At 41.9% G+C, this 16542-nt stretch overlaps 1 protein-coding gene across 1 annotated transcript; it reads right to left on the bottom strand.

Annotated features, from left to right (window-relative positions):
• Nucleotides 1–839: 839 nt before the first annotated feature.
• Nucleotides 840–13485, bottom strand: RMND5A (required for meiotic nuclear division 5 homolog A). Its single transcript, XM_038400879.2, has 5 exons — nucleotides 13289–13485; nucleotides 9816–9981; nucleotides 6121–6223; nucleotides 4551–4705; nucleotides 840–2564 (listed from the first exon to the last, which is right to left on the bottom strand). The coding sequence occupies exons 1-5, from the start codon at nucleotides 13431–13433 to the stop codon at nucleotides 2501–2503; spliced, it is 633 nt and encodes a 210-aa protein (XP_038256807.1). The 5' UTR covers nucleotides 13434–13485; the 3' UTR covers nucleotides 840–2500.
• Nucleotides 13486–16542: the final 3057 nt, after the last annotated feature.

Here is a 16542-nt window from a genome sequence, read left to right as displayed (position 1 = left end):
CTGCATCAAAGCAAGATAAAGACCCCACACATGTAGCCAGAAAGGGGAAATTTTGATTGGTGTTCTCACTGCATTTTACATCATAAAACACATGAAATGTGGGGAAAGCAGCAGGCAGAGCTCAAAGCTAGCCCCACACTGAAGAAAGCACATGGGTTCCATATATGGGAAAAGCAGCAGGCAGAGCACTAAACAGACCCAGTGCTTGGTCCTGCTCTGCTTTCTTTGTGCCACTCAGGCAATTCAAAGAAAATGGCCCACAAGGTCCCAGGGAGGGAGATCCTGGAGGAAGGGCCAGCAGGCCTACAGGCAGTATAGCTAGCTCCTGCATTGCCAACAGCAACAGTACAAGAGGCACAGTAAGTAAGCATTACACTTCAGCTCTCCTCAGGTGGTGGGCGTCTTTTTATGGACTATCAGCTGCATGGGTTAGAAGCTGGCCCTTGCAGGCCAGAATGGAGCCAGAGGGAGTACTAGAGAACAAAAAACAGTTCCCTGGTAATTCCTATCTCTGCCCCCAGGCCTGAGCATATTTTGATTACACAGGAGAATCCGGGACAAAGTTCCTACCTACTTAATACAAATGGCATCATTTGTGTGTTATGAACAATTCTGTGTTCAGGACACTACAGAAATTAGCTTTTGTTTATGGTGATCCCACTGCACCAGCATTATAGATAGCACTATATGTTACAAAGTGGAAAGATACAATAACATTTTTTAAAATTACATTTACATCATTTTTCTTTACAATACACATGCTATTTTGCTGAAATGCCAAAATAAAGCAATTCCACTCAAGATAAAGGTTAAAAGTAACTTCACCGAGACTAAAAACCTACATTAAAAATAATATCCTCACCCGTTTATTGTTGATTTCACCACTTAGCCTCGGTTTTTTAACTCAGTATGAATACAATTTAATTGCAGAAGAAGTCACACACACAGCTCTATTTTTTCCACACGCATACTGAACACATATTCAAAGTTTAATGTGTGTCTTGGTTTGCTCCTCTTGTCTCACTCAGAGTGTCCATTGCCACTGAGCCCAAGTCCATCTCTTAAATCGGACGAAACAGGGATGCAAAAATGTAGATTTCTCAGTGATGTTTTCCTCTGTCGTGCATTGTACTAGTGCATTCAACCAGTGTGTCAGAATTCAATCAGATAAGCTGGGGGGGGGGGATTATTACACAATACAGAAATATATTTTTACATGTATCTTAACATGCCATATGGCTGCTTGCCCTACTATAGTACAGTGCAATAAATACAAATATATTCACACTAGAAAAGGTTTAACTGCCATGATCTACATCTGGTTTATGAGCACAAATTCACCTAGTCAACAATATAACAAATTGAGCAGGAAAAAGTGGCATTGGCAGTAATAGTCTAGTACGAAATGCAGAGGAAGGCTAGAAGTAAAGTGTTTTCAAGCTACAGAAAATTTGCTAGCTTCTAATATGAGGATGTAGGGCCCAATCCTGCAAGGTGCAGATTTGTGATCAGTAGATTGCATCAGAACATGGGTTGTTGTTTTTTTCCAATTTAACAATGAATACTCTGACAGTTTATTTGGCTTTGCTAACCATTTATAAATAACACACTATGTCTATTAAACTATACAGCAACATGACATTTATAGCCTAATCCTGAATACAAAGTTCAAAGAACATGACTACAAAGGCCAAAGAGCAAGTGTCATTGACTAAAAGCACTTCCACTTAGAACTCCATTTTATTGAATATTCTGTTACACAAACATTTCTTGATCACGAAAGCAAAAGGAACAGGATTCCCTGTTCCACTCCATTCCAGTAGTAATTTATCCATACACCACTTTTATAAATTAGTGATGGAATTTAACAGTTAGCCCCTTAGGGCTATATATTTATATATTTTATATATATGCACATTTACTTTGAGTTCTATGTAAAAATTGAAAAAAATGTTTGAAAGAAAACTCAGAATATATCACAGCTTTTTTTTCCCAGGAAAAAAAAATTAGTTTTATAGCACTATTCAATTTATCAAACTTTTTCGGAAGTATTTACTTTGAATTATGTACACATTACTGGAAATAAAACTTTTTCCACAAACATTCCTTAGGGTGACAGTTATCAACAGGATGACAGAAGAATAGCAGGATGAATATTAAACATATTGAGGGGAGAAGAGGGAGGAGGTGATCGGTTTATACTTTAAAAAGTCACCATATAATTAAGTACAAAAACCTGCATTGAATGACAACTGCTGGTGTAGAAACTTGATCAGATATGGAGACCAAGAGTATAGTAAAGCTCTATGGTAATATTATTTCTGTAGCATTTCCACTCTGTATGTATATACTAAATGTTGGCAAAGTTTCTGTAGCATTAGCTTATACAAACACAGGAGTCCTCAGTCTGCTGCATAAAATGGAACAAGTGTTTTTAATTCCTCTGAAATGCACCCGTAATTCAGAGTGTCACTTACAAACTGCATATTGAATCACTTCTTCAGAAAAATATCTGTTTGGCATCTCCAGGACTCTGTTCCATTGGACAATAGGGGCATTTTAATCTAGAGACAAAGACAATGTGTTAGGGTTGTTCTAATATGACAGCCTGCAGTGGAGCAGCAATTACAATTTCTGGACATCTCAATTTGTTTTGACATGTTGAAATAACAGACAACTAGGAATTTACATTAATTATTATTTATATTATAATAGCACCTAGTTCTCAATTAAATTTGATAGGGTAGGCAGGAAAAGGAGACTAGATAGCCCTTTCTGCATAATGCTTTCCTCAACTCCACTGAACAGATCCCCTCGCTATAAAGCAGGGGTGGGCAAACGTTTTGGCCCAAGGGCCACCTTGGGGTTGCGAAACAGTATGGAGGGCCGGGTAGGGAAGGCTGTGCCTCCGCAAACAGCCTGGTCCCTGCCCCCATCCACCCCCTGACTGCCCCCCTCAGAACCTCCGACCCATCCAACCCCCCCTGTTCTTTGTCCCCTAACCGCCCCCTCCCAAGACCCCTGCCCCTAACTGCCCCCCCCGGGTCCCCACCCCCATCCAACCCATCCTGCTCCCTGTCCCAACTTCCCCGACCCCAATCCACACCCCCACCCCCTGACAGGCCCCCCGGGACCCCCGACCCATCCAACCCCCCCACTCCTTGTCCCCTGACCGCCCCCTCCTGGGACCCCCATCCCTAACTGCCCTCCCCCAGGACTCCCCCCCATCCAACCCCCCTTGCTTAGTTTCCTGACAGCCCCCTATCTCCTGACTGCCCCCCGGGACCGCCTGCCCATTATCCAACCCCCACCCCCACCCTGCCCCCTTACCAGGCAGCTCAGAGAGGCAGGACAGGCTTATTGGAAAGCCTGGGAGCTGGGCGGGCGCAAGCCACGCTACCCACACAGCGGCCTAACTCCGGGGGAGGGGCCGGAGGCTAGCCTCCCTGGCCAGGAGCTCAGGGGCCAGGCAGGACTGTCCCGCAGGCTGGACATGACCCGCAGTTGGCCCATCTCTGCTACAAAGGGACCCTAGCCAGAGTTAGAATATTTTTTTTAAATATGTAGTTGCTACTTACCTTATTATTAATGCCTAGATTATTAAAAATGAAGATGTTAGATTTTAAAATTCATTCTTTATCCTGTGTGGTTGCTTGCTGCATTTTGCTCAGTTTGGACTATGAAATTAGACCAGCCACTTACAGTTAACGTCTAGACAGTTTCATGGACTGCCTCTCATGCACTAACACAATGCTATTCCGCTTGGGTTTCTAACTCAGCAGTGAATATGAAAAATAGAACACATCCAAGATTTTCATTTGAAAAAACCCAGCAACATTTTCTATTTGGTTTCACAAAACCCTCATATTACAAAAATCTAAGTTTGGGCCTAAATTAACTTTATAGTGTATTTATATTGTGCAGCTCTTTATGCTTTATTGATGCGGTGTGTCCTAAAGTGGAATTACCAATAGTTGTACAGGTTCCCTTCCTAAAAAGTACTTTCCTTATTTCCCACATTCCTTCCTGCCCCCTCCACATCTAAGTAGTTAATGAATAACATGAAATCACCATTGAAAGAAATATTCATCTGCTCAAAGTTATTTGATTACCCTAGTTTCCTCCAAGGACCTCCCACAACTGACCACTTTCCTTTTTTCTGTTTCATTTGTTTGGTGTGTGATTAACCTTGCTCTCAACAGAAAACCCAATGCATAGAAAACTTGAGCCTTCATGCAGCAATAATTAATAGGTACTTATAGTTTCTGTAAAATGGAAGGCTAATTTTTCGAAGTGATATAATCCTAGCTACTAAGATTCTTATATCAGGTCCTTCAGTGTCATATAAGAGTATAATATACAGCCAACTCACTTGTTATTGTTCTAGTGCAGCAACAATGCTAGCCTGCTTTGAAGTCAGCCATCAGAATTTCAACTAGCTTCCCACCCATGCTGCCTTTATGGAGTCTTCTCTCACCCCAAACTCACTATTTTAACCTTAAAATTGGTCCCTGCCCATACTTTGCCAATAGGGAAAGAATGAGACTTACTTGCTGCCATTAAACATTTTATTCAGAGCGTCTCTTGATATAATATGACCACAGACCAGTTTCATAGGTGGATTATTATCTGTTGTTTGCTGACGAAGAATGGGACAGGCAAATATTGAGTGATACCAGCACTTTTTACCAAGGTCCACTTCAATCTGTATAAAAGAATACAGTAAATAAAATCAATATGTATCTTGTGTAACTGCATTTCCAGCAGACAGTCATCACTACTCTATACAGGGCCATTAAACACATTTCCATACAACTTTAAGTACACCAGAATCACTTGTGCTGATGAGCGGGAAGCCTTCAGCCAGAAATATCTCAGAGTGATCTTAAATTAAACTGTTTTCTGTTTTTTCAAAGCAGAGCATAGTGCTGGCACACCACTTGTAGGTACGCATTGTAGAACAAACCAGTACTGGCAGGGAAATGGACCTGGAAATGGATGATCCCACAGGACTTATCTGTTCTAGGCAGAGATTTCCAAAGCTGGCTAAAGGATTTGATGACTAATTTCCATTAGAAATGAACTAGAACAGATTATCCACATTCCTAAAGTGCTTTTAAAACTCCCACCACTAACACGTATATGATTTACATCAAAAGTCATGTAATGTCTTGGGATCACTCCAGTCAGAGGCCAATGCAGAAGATACAAGTCCAGGCAAAAATTCTTCCACCACTCCTCAGGCAGGGGGATTGTATGATTTCAGGAAGAGATGAATGCAAAGACAGAGAGAGAAAAATGTGGCCCAGTGGTTTAGGCAAAGGACTGGGGACTAGGAACTCCCAACTTCTAATCCTGGCTAACACAGGTGGTTCTGCTTGAGTCCATTAACCTTGATATTACTGAACCTCTCAGGGGTGTGGTGAAAATGGATTAGGCAGTGTTTGTGAAGTGTTTAGAATATGCAAGAAGATATATATGTACTATTAACTAATCCACATATGATGGATGATCCTTTGCTAAACCACTTTCTTTCCAGTGATTCTTTCGGGACTGGTTACCCACCTCAGACCAGATTCCACAATCACAATTATAAAAAGCAATACTGGACTGGTCCCAACAGACACACTGGTGCCACACATGGATCCTCATCACAACTACAGTCAGGAATGCCAAGTCTACTGCTGCCCAGCTCAATGCCTGAAAAGTTTTCTCCTTCTCAAAGCAGGAGCAGAGAGCCTTGAACAGTTTCATAGGCATGGTCACACGGATTTTGCTATGAACAAGCTCCCCCAGAAGTGTGTCTGTGGGTCTCAATTCAGTCCACCAATCATACAACGATGCCATTCCTGGTCATTTCAAGCCCACCTAGTATTGTGGCAGTACTCCAGCAAGCTGTGGATGGAGCTCAGGCCTGGTTGAACAATGGTAATAACAATCTGATTTTCTTCCTCCCCATTTTTACGGCAGCATACACTCCTGGCTGTTTTAGCAGTTATACAGTTCACATTGACTTTTGGGGTGAAAGAAAATCCATACACACTTTCAGTATAAGAGAAATTCAAAAGGCTTGCTCATTGTCCGAATCCTGGTCTGTCTGAAAGTACAGAACATACTCACCGGCAATTCATCTTTCTGGTTCCAAACTCCAGTGCACTGTCTTTGTTCGATCACAGCTTTGATATTAATTAAAGCTGGCAATGCTACACAACCTGCTGAAAAACTGCAGAAGGCACAGAAATATTAGCACAGGATGCTGTTTTAAAATGAACATTTCGCACAGCTCTACTTCATTAGTAAGTTACTGGGGACAAAAGACTGTCCTCAGTCCATTCTTGCCTTCTGTATTACTACCCAACAAGTAAGACTGCAGGTTGCTGGGATTCTGTTATGTTCAACAAGCTGAAGGGTAACAATTTGAGTGAAGCACATCAATAATCTGATTTACGGTACCATTTGTTTTGGTATCCACTGTCCAAGAGAAAAAGGGGACTGGAAATGACACAGCTTTACATGTGGTCAAGAGACTGTTACATAACTGGCATGGCCAAAATGTGATCTGAATGCAGCCTAAGGAGCTGTACGTACATGGACCACAATCAGACCTTTAATAGTCTGTTAGTGTAACTTCAAGAGACTACAGATCTCACTACCTACAGTCCCTGGGATTAAGATGTATAAGGAGTCTCCACAGAATGGAGCTGAGGAAGGTAATGCAACCTGCTCTGTTTATGCTGCAAATGTGGTCTTCAGCCGGGCTAAGATTGGGTGCTACACAGAGTCTGTTCTAGGAGCTTCCTGTTACCCAAGTATATTCTATTACTTTGCAGTACTCCATGAGGTTGCCACAATAAGTGTGGAAATGATTTTAGGCAAATTAACAGGAAAGTCTGAATATTTTGCACTGAGTGTACATTTACCCCCTGCAACAAATTAACTGAGGACAGGAAGGGGAGCCAAGAGTTCTAATCCCAGCTCTGCTACTGATGTGCTATGTTGTTTTGGCAAAATCACGTCACTATTTGTGCCAGTTTTATCATCTGTGAAAATAATACTTGCTCCTTCACAAGAGCTTTGAGAGGTTTAGTTAATAAAATGCTTTTAGAACGATGCCTCTGGCAGGGTCGTCTGTGGGGACTACACTTGGAACCTCTGGATCTAAAAGCATGAGCCTGTAGCATCTAAGCCAGGAGTGGGCAAATTTTTTGGCCCGAGGGCCATATCTGGGTGGGGAAATTGCACGCAGGGCCATGAATGTAGGGCTGGGGCAGGGGGTTGGGGTGTGGGAGGGAGTGCGGGGTGTGGGAGGGGGTGCAGTGTGCAGGAAGGGCCTCAGGGCAAGGGGTTGGGGTGCAGGAGGGGGCTCAAGGCAGGGGGTTTGGGTGTGGGGTGCAGAAGGGTTCAGGGTGCGGGCTCTGGCCCAGCGTCGCTTACCTTGAGTGGCTCCAGGGTGGCAGCGGCGTGCAGCGGGGCTAAGACAGGCTCCCTGCCTGCCCTGGCCCCGTGCCGCTCCCAGAAGCGGCTGGCACCATGTCCCTATGGCCCCTGGAGTAGGGGAAGGAAGAGGGCTTCATGCGCTGCCCTCGCCTGCGGGTACTTCTCCCGAAGCTCCCATTGGGCGTGGTTCCCTGTTCCTGGCCAATGGGAGCTGCGGGGGGCGGTGCCTGCACGCAAGGGCAGTGCGCGGAGCCCTCTGCCCACCCCCACCCCCACGGGCTGCAGAGACGTGGTGCCAGCTGCTTCCGGGAGCAGCGCGGGGCCAGGGCAGGCAGGAAACCTGCCTTAGCCCTACTGCGCCACGGGGCTGGTAATCCCAAGGGCTGTAGTTTGCCCACCTCTGATCTAAGCTAAAGAATCAGATCCATTACCTCAGACACAGTAGCCAATTCAAACCATTATCTGTGCTCCAGACAGTAGGGGGAGACCAATAGCTCCAGCATTAGCCTACATTACACTTGGAAGATTTATATTCTGCACAAAAAAAAGCTCCAGCTCACTTAGTAGTTCTAAAAGAAAACATCTGTGAGGGATGTCGGAGAGCCTTCTGAAAACTAACAGTGGCTAAAATAAATTAATTTAGCACATGACAATTTATCTGGATTGCAGTAGTGTTTAAAGGGCCCCGATTCAAAGCCCACTGAATCCAATGGGAGTCTTTCCACTGACTTCAATGGGTTTGGAACAGGCCCAAAGGCACCAATAAAATTGGATCCTCATTGTTGTAAGCCACTGAACAGCCATAAAAAGAGAAATGGTCCTGCACCAAATTTTAGAAAATGAAATTTTGTAGGCAGACTTTTATTTCAAACTGTTCTAATTTTTAAAGTATTTGCTACGTACGTGCAGTAGCCACATTTTAGAGCAGTCTTGTTTATGCCATGAATGTCAATAATGCATGCACAATAAAAACATCACAGTTCAACCGATTTCACTTTGGGCCCAAAACAGCTGTCTAATCAACACAAGTATCAATAAAAGGGAGGGGATTTTTCCACCTCAATAGTAGCAACTCATGCACTTGTACTGATAATGAACTGTGCACATTACTCAGTCAATGCATGGGCCATTAAAATGTCAGTGAGTGACTATTAACTCGCTGGATATTGTTCTGGGAGAAAAAAAGATGGACTAAAAATCTATTACAGGGACACAAATTCCTTAGTGCTCATTTTTACATTCACAAATTAAAATTAATCAATAAACGCTGTTACAGAAGGATGTAGATGCAGGCACACTTTTCCTTTCCATTCTGCTGCTCCTTTCCAATGCATGAGCCTGGCTCCAAAAGAAATGGGTCCACCGAAAATCATTTAATACTATTACTTGGCAGATATTAATGAAATGTCTGTGAAGTGCTGCTGTAGTGAGTTTGTACCTCTTTAAAAGTGGTCAACTAAGCAGGAATGTAACTAACAGTCACAAGCAAGCAGATAACCAAGAAAAAAAAATAGTGGTACTTCCATAGGATTGAGTCCACTGAAAAACAAAACCCATCTCTCATTTCTCATCTAACCTCTACAGTGCATTTGGGGGATGTACAGCTCAAAGTCCGAGTGATGGTTAATTCTTCACTATCTGGGTAAAGGGTGGTTTACGCTGTAGGCCACTATACTTGTAAAGAAAAATTAGATTTCCGTATTTTCAGTTAAACACAATGTTAATATTCACCACAGAGTTGGGAAACACCTGTTCCCATGAAAGTGCAAGATTTCATCTTTGCAAATCTTGAATTCCCATGAGTGGACTAGTTTCAGAGTAGCAGCCGTGTTAGTCTGTATTCGCAAAAAGAAAAGGAGTACTTGTGGCACCTTAGAGACTAACAAATTTATTAGAGCATAAGCTTTCGTAAGCTACAGCTCTTTTACCTGCTGAAATCACATTCTAGCATATTTAGAAACAGAACTTCAACACAGAACCAATGCAAAGTGAGAAAACTGAATTGAAGATAACAAAATTGACTAAAAATGTTAGCAAGAAGATAACTGGTTCAGGCTTTTTCATTTTCAAGTGTCAAGTTGTGGTGCCAATTTTCATACACTTGTCCTAAGATCAAGGCAGCTGGTTGCCGCCTCATCTTTAATATGGATGTGTAATCTATAGCATCTTAAGAAGCCCAGCGTACAATGTTCCACTTTGAGCTGAATAGAAGGCCATTTGACCACACTGCACGCTAGAATATATAGTCTTACAACTGGCTATATTTAATGCACATTAGGCAAATCTCTTGCATTCCTGTCAAGTTAGCACTGCAGCCTGCAGCTGGGAAAAGATTAGATACCCTGGCCTTCAAAACATTTCAATGGGAGATAGCATACCTAACACTCAGAGGTGATTCAACCGAGAGACCCAGGAGAGCACAGGCGTCCCTTGTAAAGATGTCACAGATGTCTGCCCACTGGTTTGCATCTAGTAGATGAACGTACGGAGAGTTCTCTATACCCTGTCTCAAGTACACCAGGCTGCCCATCAAAACCTGAATATCTGTGAAGGACAAAAAACAAATCTTTAACTATTACATTTTACATTGTTTTATGCTATAATGGGAAGATTAGTCTGAGCTTTTCCCCTTGACACAGGAAAAAAAAAGTAATTTTAATGTGTACTGAGTCAGCGATTATCAGCTGTGTTACAAGAGATTCAGAAATATACACACACTTCAGTACCAATTATGGATAAAACCAGCATGGAATAGATATCTTTCTGTAACCAGAACAGACCGCAGTGCTATGGAATAGATTGCATTATTTTTGCTCTTCTGCTATCACCTGCACTCTGCCCCCACCAACCTGCTTCTACTGGGTCTACTTGAAATGTGCCAAATGTCTGAGCAGCTTTCAGATGTCAGGCTCTGCTTATTTAGAAGGGCTGTTACTAAACATGTTACTTCTCCCCTACCAGCAGGTGGTCGGACTCAAGATGAGGTTGGAGCACAGATTATTAGTCCAAGGTCCAGGACTACAGACAGTTTTAAGATCAGATGTCTCACAAATTACTCAGACAAATGATGCCGGAGCTGGAATTCCACTGTTCTACAGGATACGAATCGGTCTCTAACTCTGGCACAGCAGAAACACCGGGGTCAAGACGCCTGGATTTATAGAAATATACTCTTCCTTTTTTAAGCTCGTTTGTTGAGGTTTTTACAATGTCTTCATAAGAATTTCTCTCCCTGCCCAGACAGCTGCACTCATGTTAATGAAATCAGACGAAGGTTTTTAACCATCAGAGGAGTGAAGTTTTGGAATAGCCTTCCAAGGGAAGCAGTGGGGGCAAAAGATCTATCTGGTTTTAAGATTCTACTCGATAAGTTTATGGAGGAGATGGTATGATGGGATAATGGGATTTTGGTAAGTAATTGATCTTTAAATATTCAGGGTAAATAGGCCAAATCCCCTGAGATGGGATATTAGATGGATGGGATCTGAGTTACCCAGGAAAGAATTTTCTGTAGTATCTGGCTGGTGAATCTTGCCCATATGCTCAGGGTTTAGCTGATTGTCATATCTGGGGTCAGGAAGGAATTTTCCTCCAGGGCAGATTGGAGAGGCCCTGGAGGTTTTTCGCCTTCCTCTGTAGCATGGGGCATGGTTGACTTGAGGGAAGCTTCTCTGCTCCTTGAAGTTTTTGAACCATGATTAAGGACTTCAATAGCTCAGACATGGATGAGGTTTTTCATAGGAGTGGGTGGGTGAGATTCTGTGGCCTGCGCTGTGCAGGAGGTCGGACTAGATGATCAGAATGGTCCCTTTTGACCTTAGTATCTATGAATAGGGCACTCTCTCTATACAGGCAGAGGAATATGAAAAACTAGTACTGATGAAGTTTTCAAGGCTCCCTAACACTTTTCAAAAGTAGTTCTTCTGTAAGCTTTGTGAAGAGAGTAAGAGAGAGAGCCTGGAGTGCTGGGCCTGGGGCAAGATCTAAGGCCTAAACCAGAGGCTGTGAACCAAAGTCTGGCCATGCATTAAAGCAGATGCTTACAAGTTCACTGTCCAGCCCGTGAACTTGGCAAAGTTGTTGCTAGTGTACTAGGCACTAGATATTTACATAAGGTAAGATGGTTTGACAAAATAACGAACAGAGATGTTTTATCCAAGATATCAGGAACAAGGGGAGGTAACAAACGGATGTCATGAAATACGTAAGGTGGTGTGTAAATTGTGTGTTCCAGTTGTTTGTCTCGGCCTAGAAATGTCAGGGTACTTTGCCGTACTCCTTTGTCCAGCCTAGGGGGCAGCAGCAAGTCCCGCAGCTGACTGAGCTGAATCCATTGTAACGAGCATACATGTGTTAGTGTAACTGTAGACATTGATCCAGGGAGCTAATACCGTGCTTCGTGGACAATAAACCCAGCTGAGCGCCTTCACTCCCAAATTGTGCCTGTGGTCTTCCTTTATGAGTCTGCTGAACTAACATGCTGCACGAGCTACTAATAACATTGAAACTACAAGGATAGAAGCACTGAGCAGCCTAAACAGCGCTATCGAGGCAACAACATTCCAGTCTCCCGCACTTAACCACACTGGCTAATACTACAGAGGTCTACTGAACCAGTTATCTATGCAGAGCTGGACAGCATGCTGAAAGAACACACATACCCAAGCCACTGACAACAACATAAACAGAGTATACAATGGTAGGGAATTAAGCTTTTATTGGCTCTCATTTGGGATGGCATGTTTAACTCAATCATGGCTTCCCAACTTGTCGAGAGATCAAGTCACCTGAACCTCACAACAAAAAAACCCTTTATATTGTCACATACAGCTGGAATACCAGACATCTGCCCAAACAGTATTTATGTGTGTTTTTGTATACTTTACCCTGGCAATGAATCTATATTAGAGGAAACCTAAATAAAAAGCCCAGCAACATTATAATCATAGTTTGAATATATTTGCTTGTCACCTTTAAAGATAAAAATAATTCAAGCTACAAGGATGCCGGGACAGTATTCCTGAAGGTGGGGAAGGGGGGCGAATTTACATTTCAAGATGCGGTGACAAGTTTCAAAAGCATTAAGAGGATGGGCAAAAAAAAGGTTCTGTGTTAGCTTGTTTGAAAAAGCTAGATACTTGTGGGAGATGCTACAAAGCAAAGAGGAATCAGAGGAGTGGGAATGCAAGCGGGTGGGAGAGATGAGAAGGCTAAAGAAGAGTAGAAGAGAAAAAAGCAAAATATCAGGTGAATGACTTTAAAAAAGTCAATTGAATAATATATTCAGGTTCTCTCTCCTCCCAATCCTTCCCCCGCAGTGGATAGAATGTCAGTGACAAACCTGATCAATATCACATTCTACTAGTTGTAGTCTATAAAGATTATACAAGCTTTAAACTAGGATGTAGGAAGTATGAAAAGAAAGACAGATTGACACTTCAGATAGAGGAAGATACAGCCAGTCTCACTAACCCATGATTCCCACCCTCTCACTTTCTAGCTAATGTGCTTAAAACATGTATGTAATTATTTTATGGTTGTAATTCCACCTGGGGGTTTCTGGAGAGATGAATACTTAACTCAACCTGCCCTTCACTTATTCAATGCTCTATTACCTATGTACAGCTGCTCTTAGCACATTATTCCTTGTGTTTATTAACAGTCAAGAGTCCATTGTGGCATCACAACTGGCTCTTGAATATATTCTTATATGAAGAAAAGGCCTTCACATCTTCCCCTGGAAAAGTAAGTAAGTGACTTGATGAAACACAACAATAGAATACAAAGGTAATTCAAACTGAATACCAAGTACTGAATGTTACAAATTTAGAAACAACTAAAACTCACTCACCTTTCTGATGGTTTAGAGCAAACGGCTGAAAGTTTTTAGCATATTGCAATGCCTCTCTCTGATTTGCTGTTCCACCCATCAATAAACTAATAAAATATAGCCTGTGTAGTTTAAATTCCAAGGAACTATTCTGGGCCATAAGCATTTCTCGGTTAGATACTGCCCACCTAAAGAAAATTGGGGAAAAAAAATCAGTTTCAGCCTACAACAATGCAGAATTGTTAAAATTGTAACTTTCATTTCAAGGAGCATCTCAGTAAGAACATGGCTCTGTATCCTGCACTTCCATTAAAATACTCAGTGCTCAGAGGATCTCAAAACATTTTACAAATAATTAAGCCTCCCAGCTCAGGCAAGGAATACATATAAATACAAAGGGATCACTTAATCTACCACTTAATTGCCGCCACTTTTGGAGTTGAATAACGCAGTCCCATTTAACAGCACACAGTAACACTGCCCAACAACCCAGGACAGGAAGTATACACCATATGTCAAGCTAAAACTGTAGGAGAAGTATAATTAAGCAGAATATAGACCTGGAATTTGACCAAGACACTGGGATTAATACACATATTGTGTTCCTACAGGATCTTTAATAGCTACAAATTGTCAGGACCTTTATTTTAGATACCATCCAAAGACTCAACCTGTAAGAACATGGTGTCCCTCTCCACTCTCCAGGTGTCATCTACTGAATCACCAGCATTACAGATGTTCACCGTAGCAGTCTCTACTGGGAGCTCTTTACGACAGATCTTACTAACACCTGACATTTAAAAAAATCTTTGATTTAATAACTAAACTTTGTATTGATTATGCTATTATTCTATTTTCTCTGTTATCTTCAGCTCGAACAATAAAAATAGCCTTGTCAATCTCCCTTTCCTCCTGCCATGCACTACCACAACACTGCAATGTTTTGAGTTGCAAATGCCACAGCAAAATGTTTATACACAAACCAAATAAAGTGTAAGGGAACATTCTAAAGAGTTTCATGGAAACATTTATATTGTTTAGGTTTTATGGAACCTCATTTTGATGTTTTTAACAGGGCTGGATCTAAACAAATCTGATCTTGTCCCTTTAAGAAGCCTTTTGATAAAGCCCAAATTCTAGTAAGATCAGTCACACCTGTTCGTTATTAGTGGCTACCTGCTTTTTATCTGGAGTACCATTAAGCTAGGAGAGCAGCTTTCCACCTCTCAGCAAGGAAGTGATGTAGTCAATAATGTCTTTTACAAAGAAGAGCTGGGTAGGGTCCAGGTGAAATTACCAATCCCAAAAAGCAAGGAAATATATCACCCTACCACTCTACCGTATCAAAAACACTTCAGTCACTTAGTGAAAATCACCCAGGGAAGGCAGGTCTTGCATCTCCAAACAAGCAAATATATACTTCCATTTTATTGCAATGAAAGAGATACAATCCTGACTTAAGCATTGTGGGCCTGAAACCAGAACTATTGACTTGAACTTTTAATGATGCCCGGTGGAAAATATAACCTTCATAATCAGCAGGAAGCCTAGAAATTTGTTTGCCAAGGAAAAATGCAGAATTAGCATTTTTACAGAGAATCTTTAGTTTTTACATTTTGTGAAAAAATAAAAACATATACAGTGGAACCCCATGATTCCAATCTAATTGGAACCAGGGCCAGATTGGATAATCAAAAATTTGGATAATCAGTAGAATTGGCAAAGAGCTTTCTATCCCCTATTTTAAGTTGGCAGGAGGAGGCTAGGGTGGTCAGCCCCGGGTGGCGAGAGCGTGGGTGGTCAGCCCCTGTCAGTAGGGTTGACAACCAGAGCCCCAGCCACCCAGCGTTGACAGCCAGAACCCCACCACTGTCAGCCCCAAGCAGCTGGTGGTTCAGTTCATATGGAGAGCCGGATAAGGGAGGCTCAAATAAACTGGGTTCTACTGTATGGAATACAGACATAGAAGTATTGGTATATGTAAGAAATACAAATTGAAATTCTATTAATTTTATTACAATGATTGATGGCACTGGTAGGCTTCAAACTTGCTTAAAAATTGTAAATATATTAATAGAACACTGTGTTCAATTGATACCTATATACACACTGTGGTTACATTTCATTTTAATCAGGGAAAAGGGGGATTTTTATGGAGGGGGGTTAAAATCAGAGAATTTGGGTTTTTTTAATCATGGAAAACTAGGATCCCTGACAATCAATAAACTTAGATGCTTGAATTTCAGCAGTGCAGCGTAAGTCTCAGACGGTTCAACCCAACCAAGTCTGTCAGCATTGTATCTCCACTAGGGGGCTAATGTCACTGAAGAATGTATCAGCAGAACCTCTAAATCAGGAAGCTAGTATCATGAAAATATTGTCCATGGTACAGTTCTGATCATCTGGCTATACCCACTGAAGCTCAGTCCCTTACTATGAAATAAGTGCCACTAAATGTCATCCACAGAGTGATTAAGTGGCTCATAAATAGGAAAGCCTGTTCAGGAAACACTGCAACTAGAATCACAGAATCGAAGGACTGAAAGGGACACTGAGAGGTCATCTAGTCCAGTCCCCTGCACTCATCTAGACCATCCCTGACAGGTGTTTGTCTACCCTGCTCTTAAAAATCTGCAATGAAAGAAATTCTACAACCTCTCTAGGCAATTTATTCCACTGTTTAACCACCCTGACAGTTAGGAAGTTTTTCCTAATGTCCAACCTAAACTGCTCTTGCTTCAATTTAAGCCCATTGCTTCTTGTCCTATCCTCAGAGGTTAACGAGAACAATTTATGTCCCTCCTCCTTATAACAACCTTCTGTGTAACTGAAAACTGTTATAATGTCCCCTCTCAGTCTTCTCTTCTCCAGACTAAACAGATCCAATTTTTTTTCCAATCATCCCCCATAGGTCATGTTTTCTAGACCTTTTATGCTTTTCGTAGCTCTTCTCTAGACTTTCTCCAACTTGTCCATATCTTTTCTGAAATGTGGCACCCAGAACTGGACCGAATACTCCAGCTGAGACCTAATCAGTATGGAATAGAACAGAAGAATTACTTTTTGTGTCTTGCTTACAACTCTCCTGCTAATATTTCCCAGAATGATGTTTGCTTTTTTTGGCAAGTGTTACACTGTTGCTCAGATTTAGCTTGTGATTCATTATGACACCCAGATCCGCAGTATTCCCTCCTAGGCACTCATTTCCCATTCTGTACATATGCAACTGATTGTTCCTTCCGAAGTGGAGTACTTTGCATTTGTCTTTATTGAAT

Source organism: Dermochelys coriacea, chromosome 4 (genome assembly GCF_009764565.3).
Source record: "Dermochelys coriacea isolate rDerCor1 chromosome 4, rDerCor1.pri.v4, whole genome shotgun sequence".
NCBI lineage: Eukaryota > Metazoa > Chordata > Testudines > Dermochelyidae > Dermochelys > Dermochelys coriacea.
The sequence above is the reverse complement of the archived record's forward strand: the minus strand, read 5'-3'. Positions and strand labels throughout refer to the sequence as shown.

Bases quoted from the DNA above. Each gene is read 5' to 3' on its own strand.
- RMND5A (XM_038400879.2), bottom strand. From the start codon at position 13,433: ATGCTTATGGCCCAGAATAGTTCCTTGGAATTTAAACTACACAGGCTA. The intron at 9,982-13,288 runs GTGAGTGAGTTT...TGTCCTTCACAG, and splicing joins TGCTCTAAACCATCAGAAAG to ATATTCAGGTTTTGATGGGC. The intron at 6,224-9,815 runs GTATGCTATCTC...TGCCTTCTGCAG, and splicing joins GAATCACCTCTGAGTGTTAG to TTTTTCAGCAGGTTGTGTAG.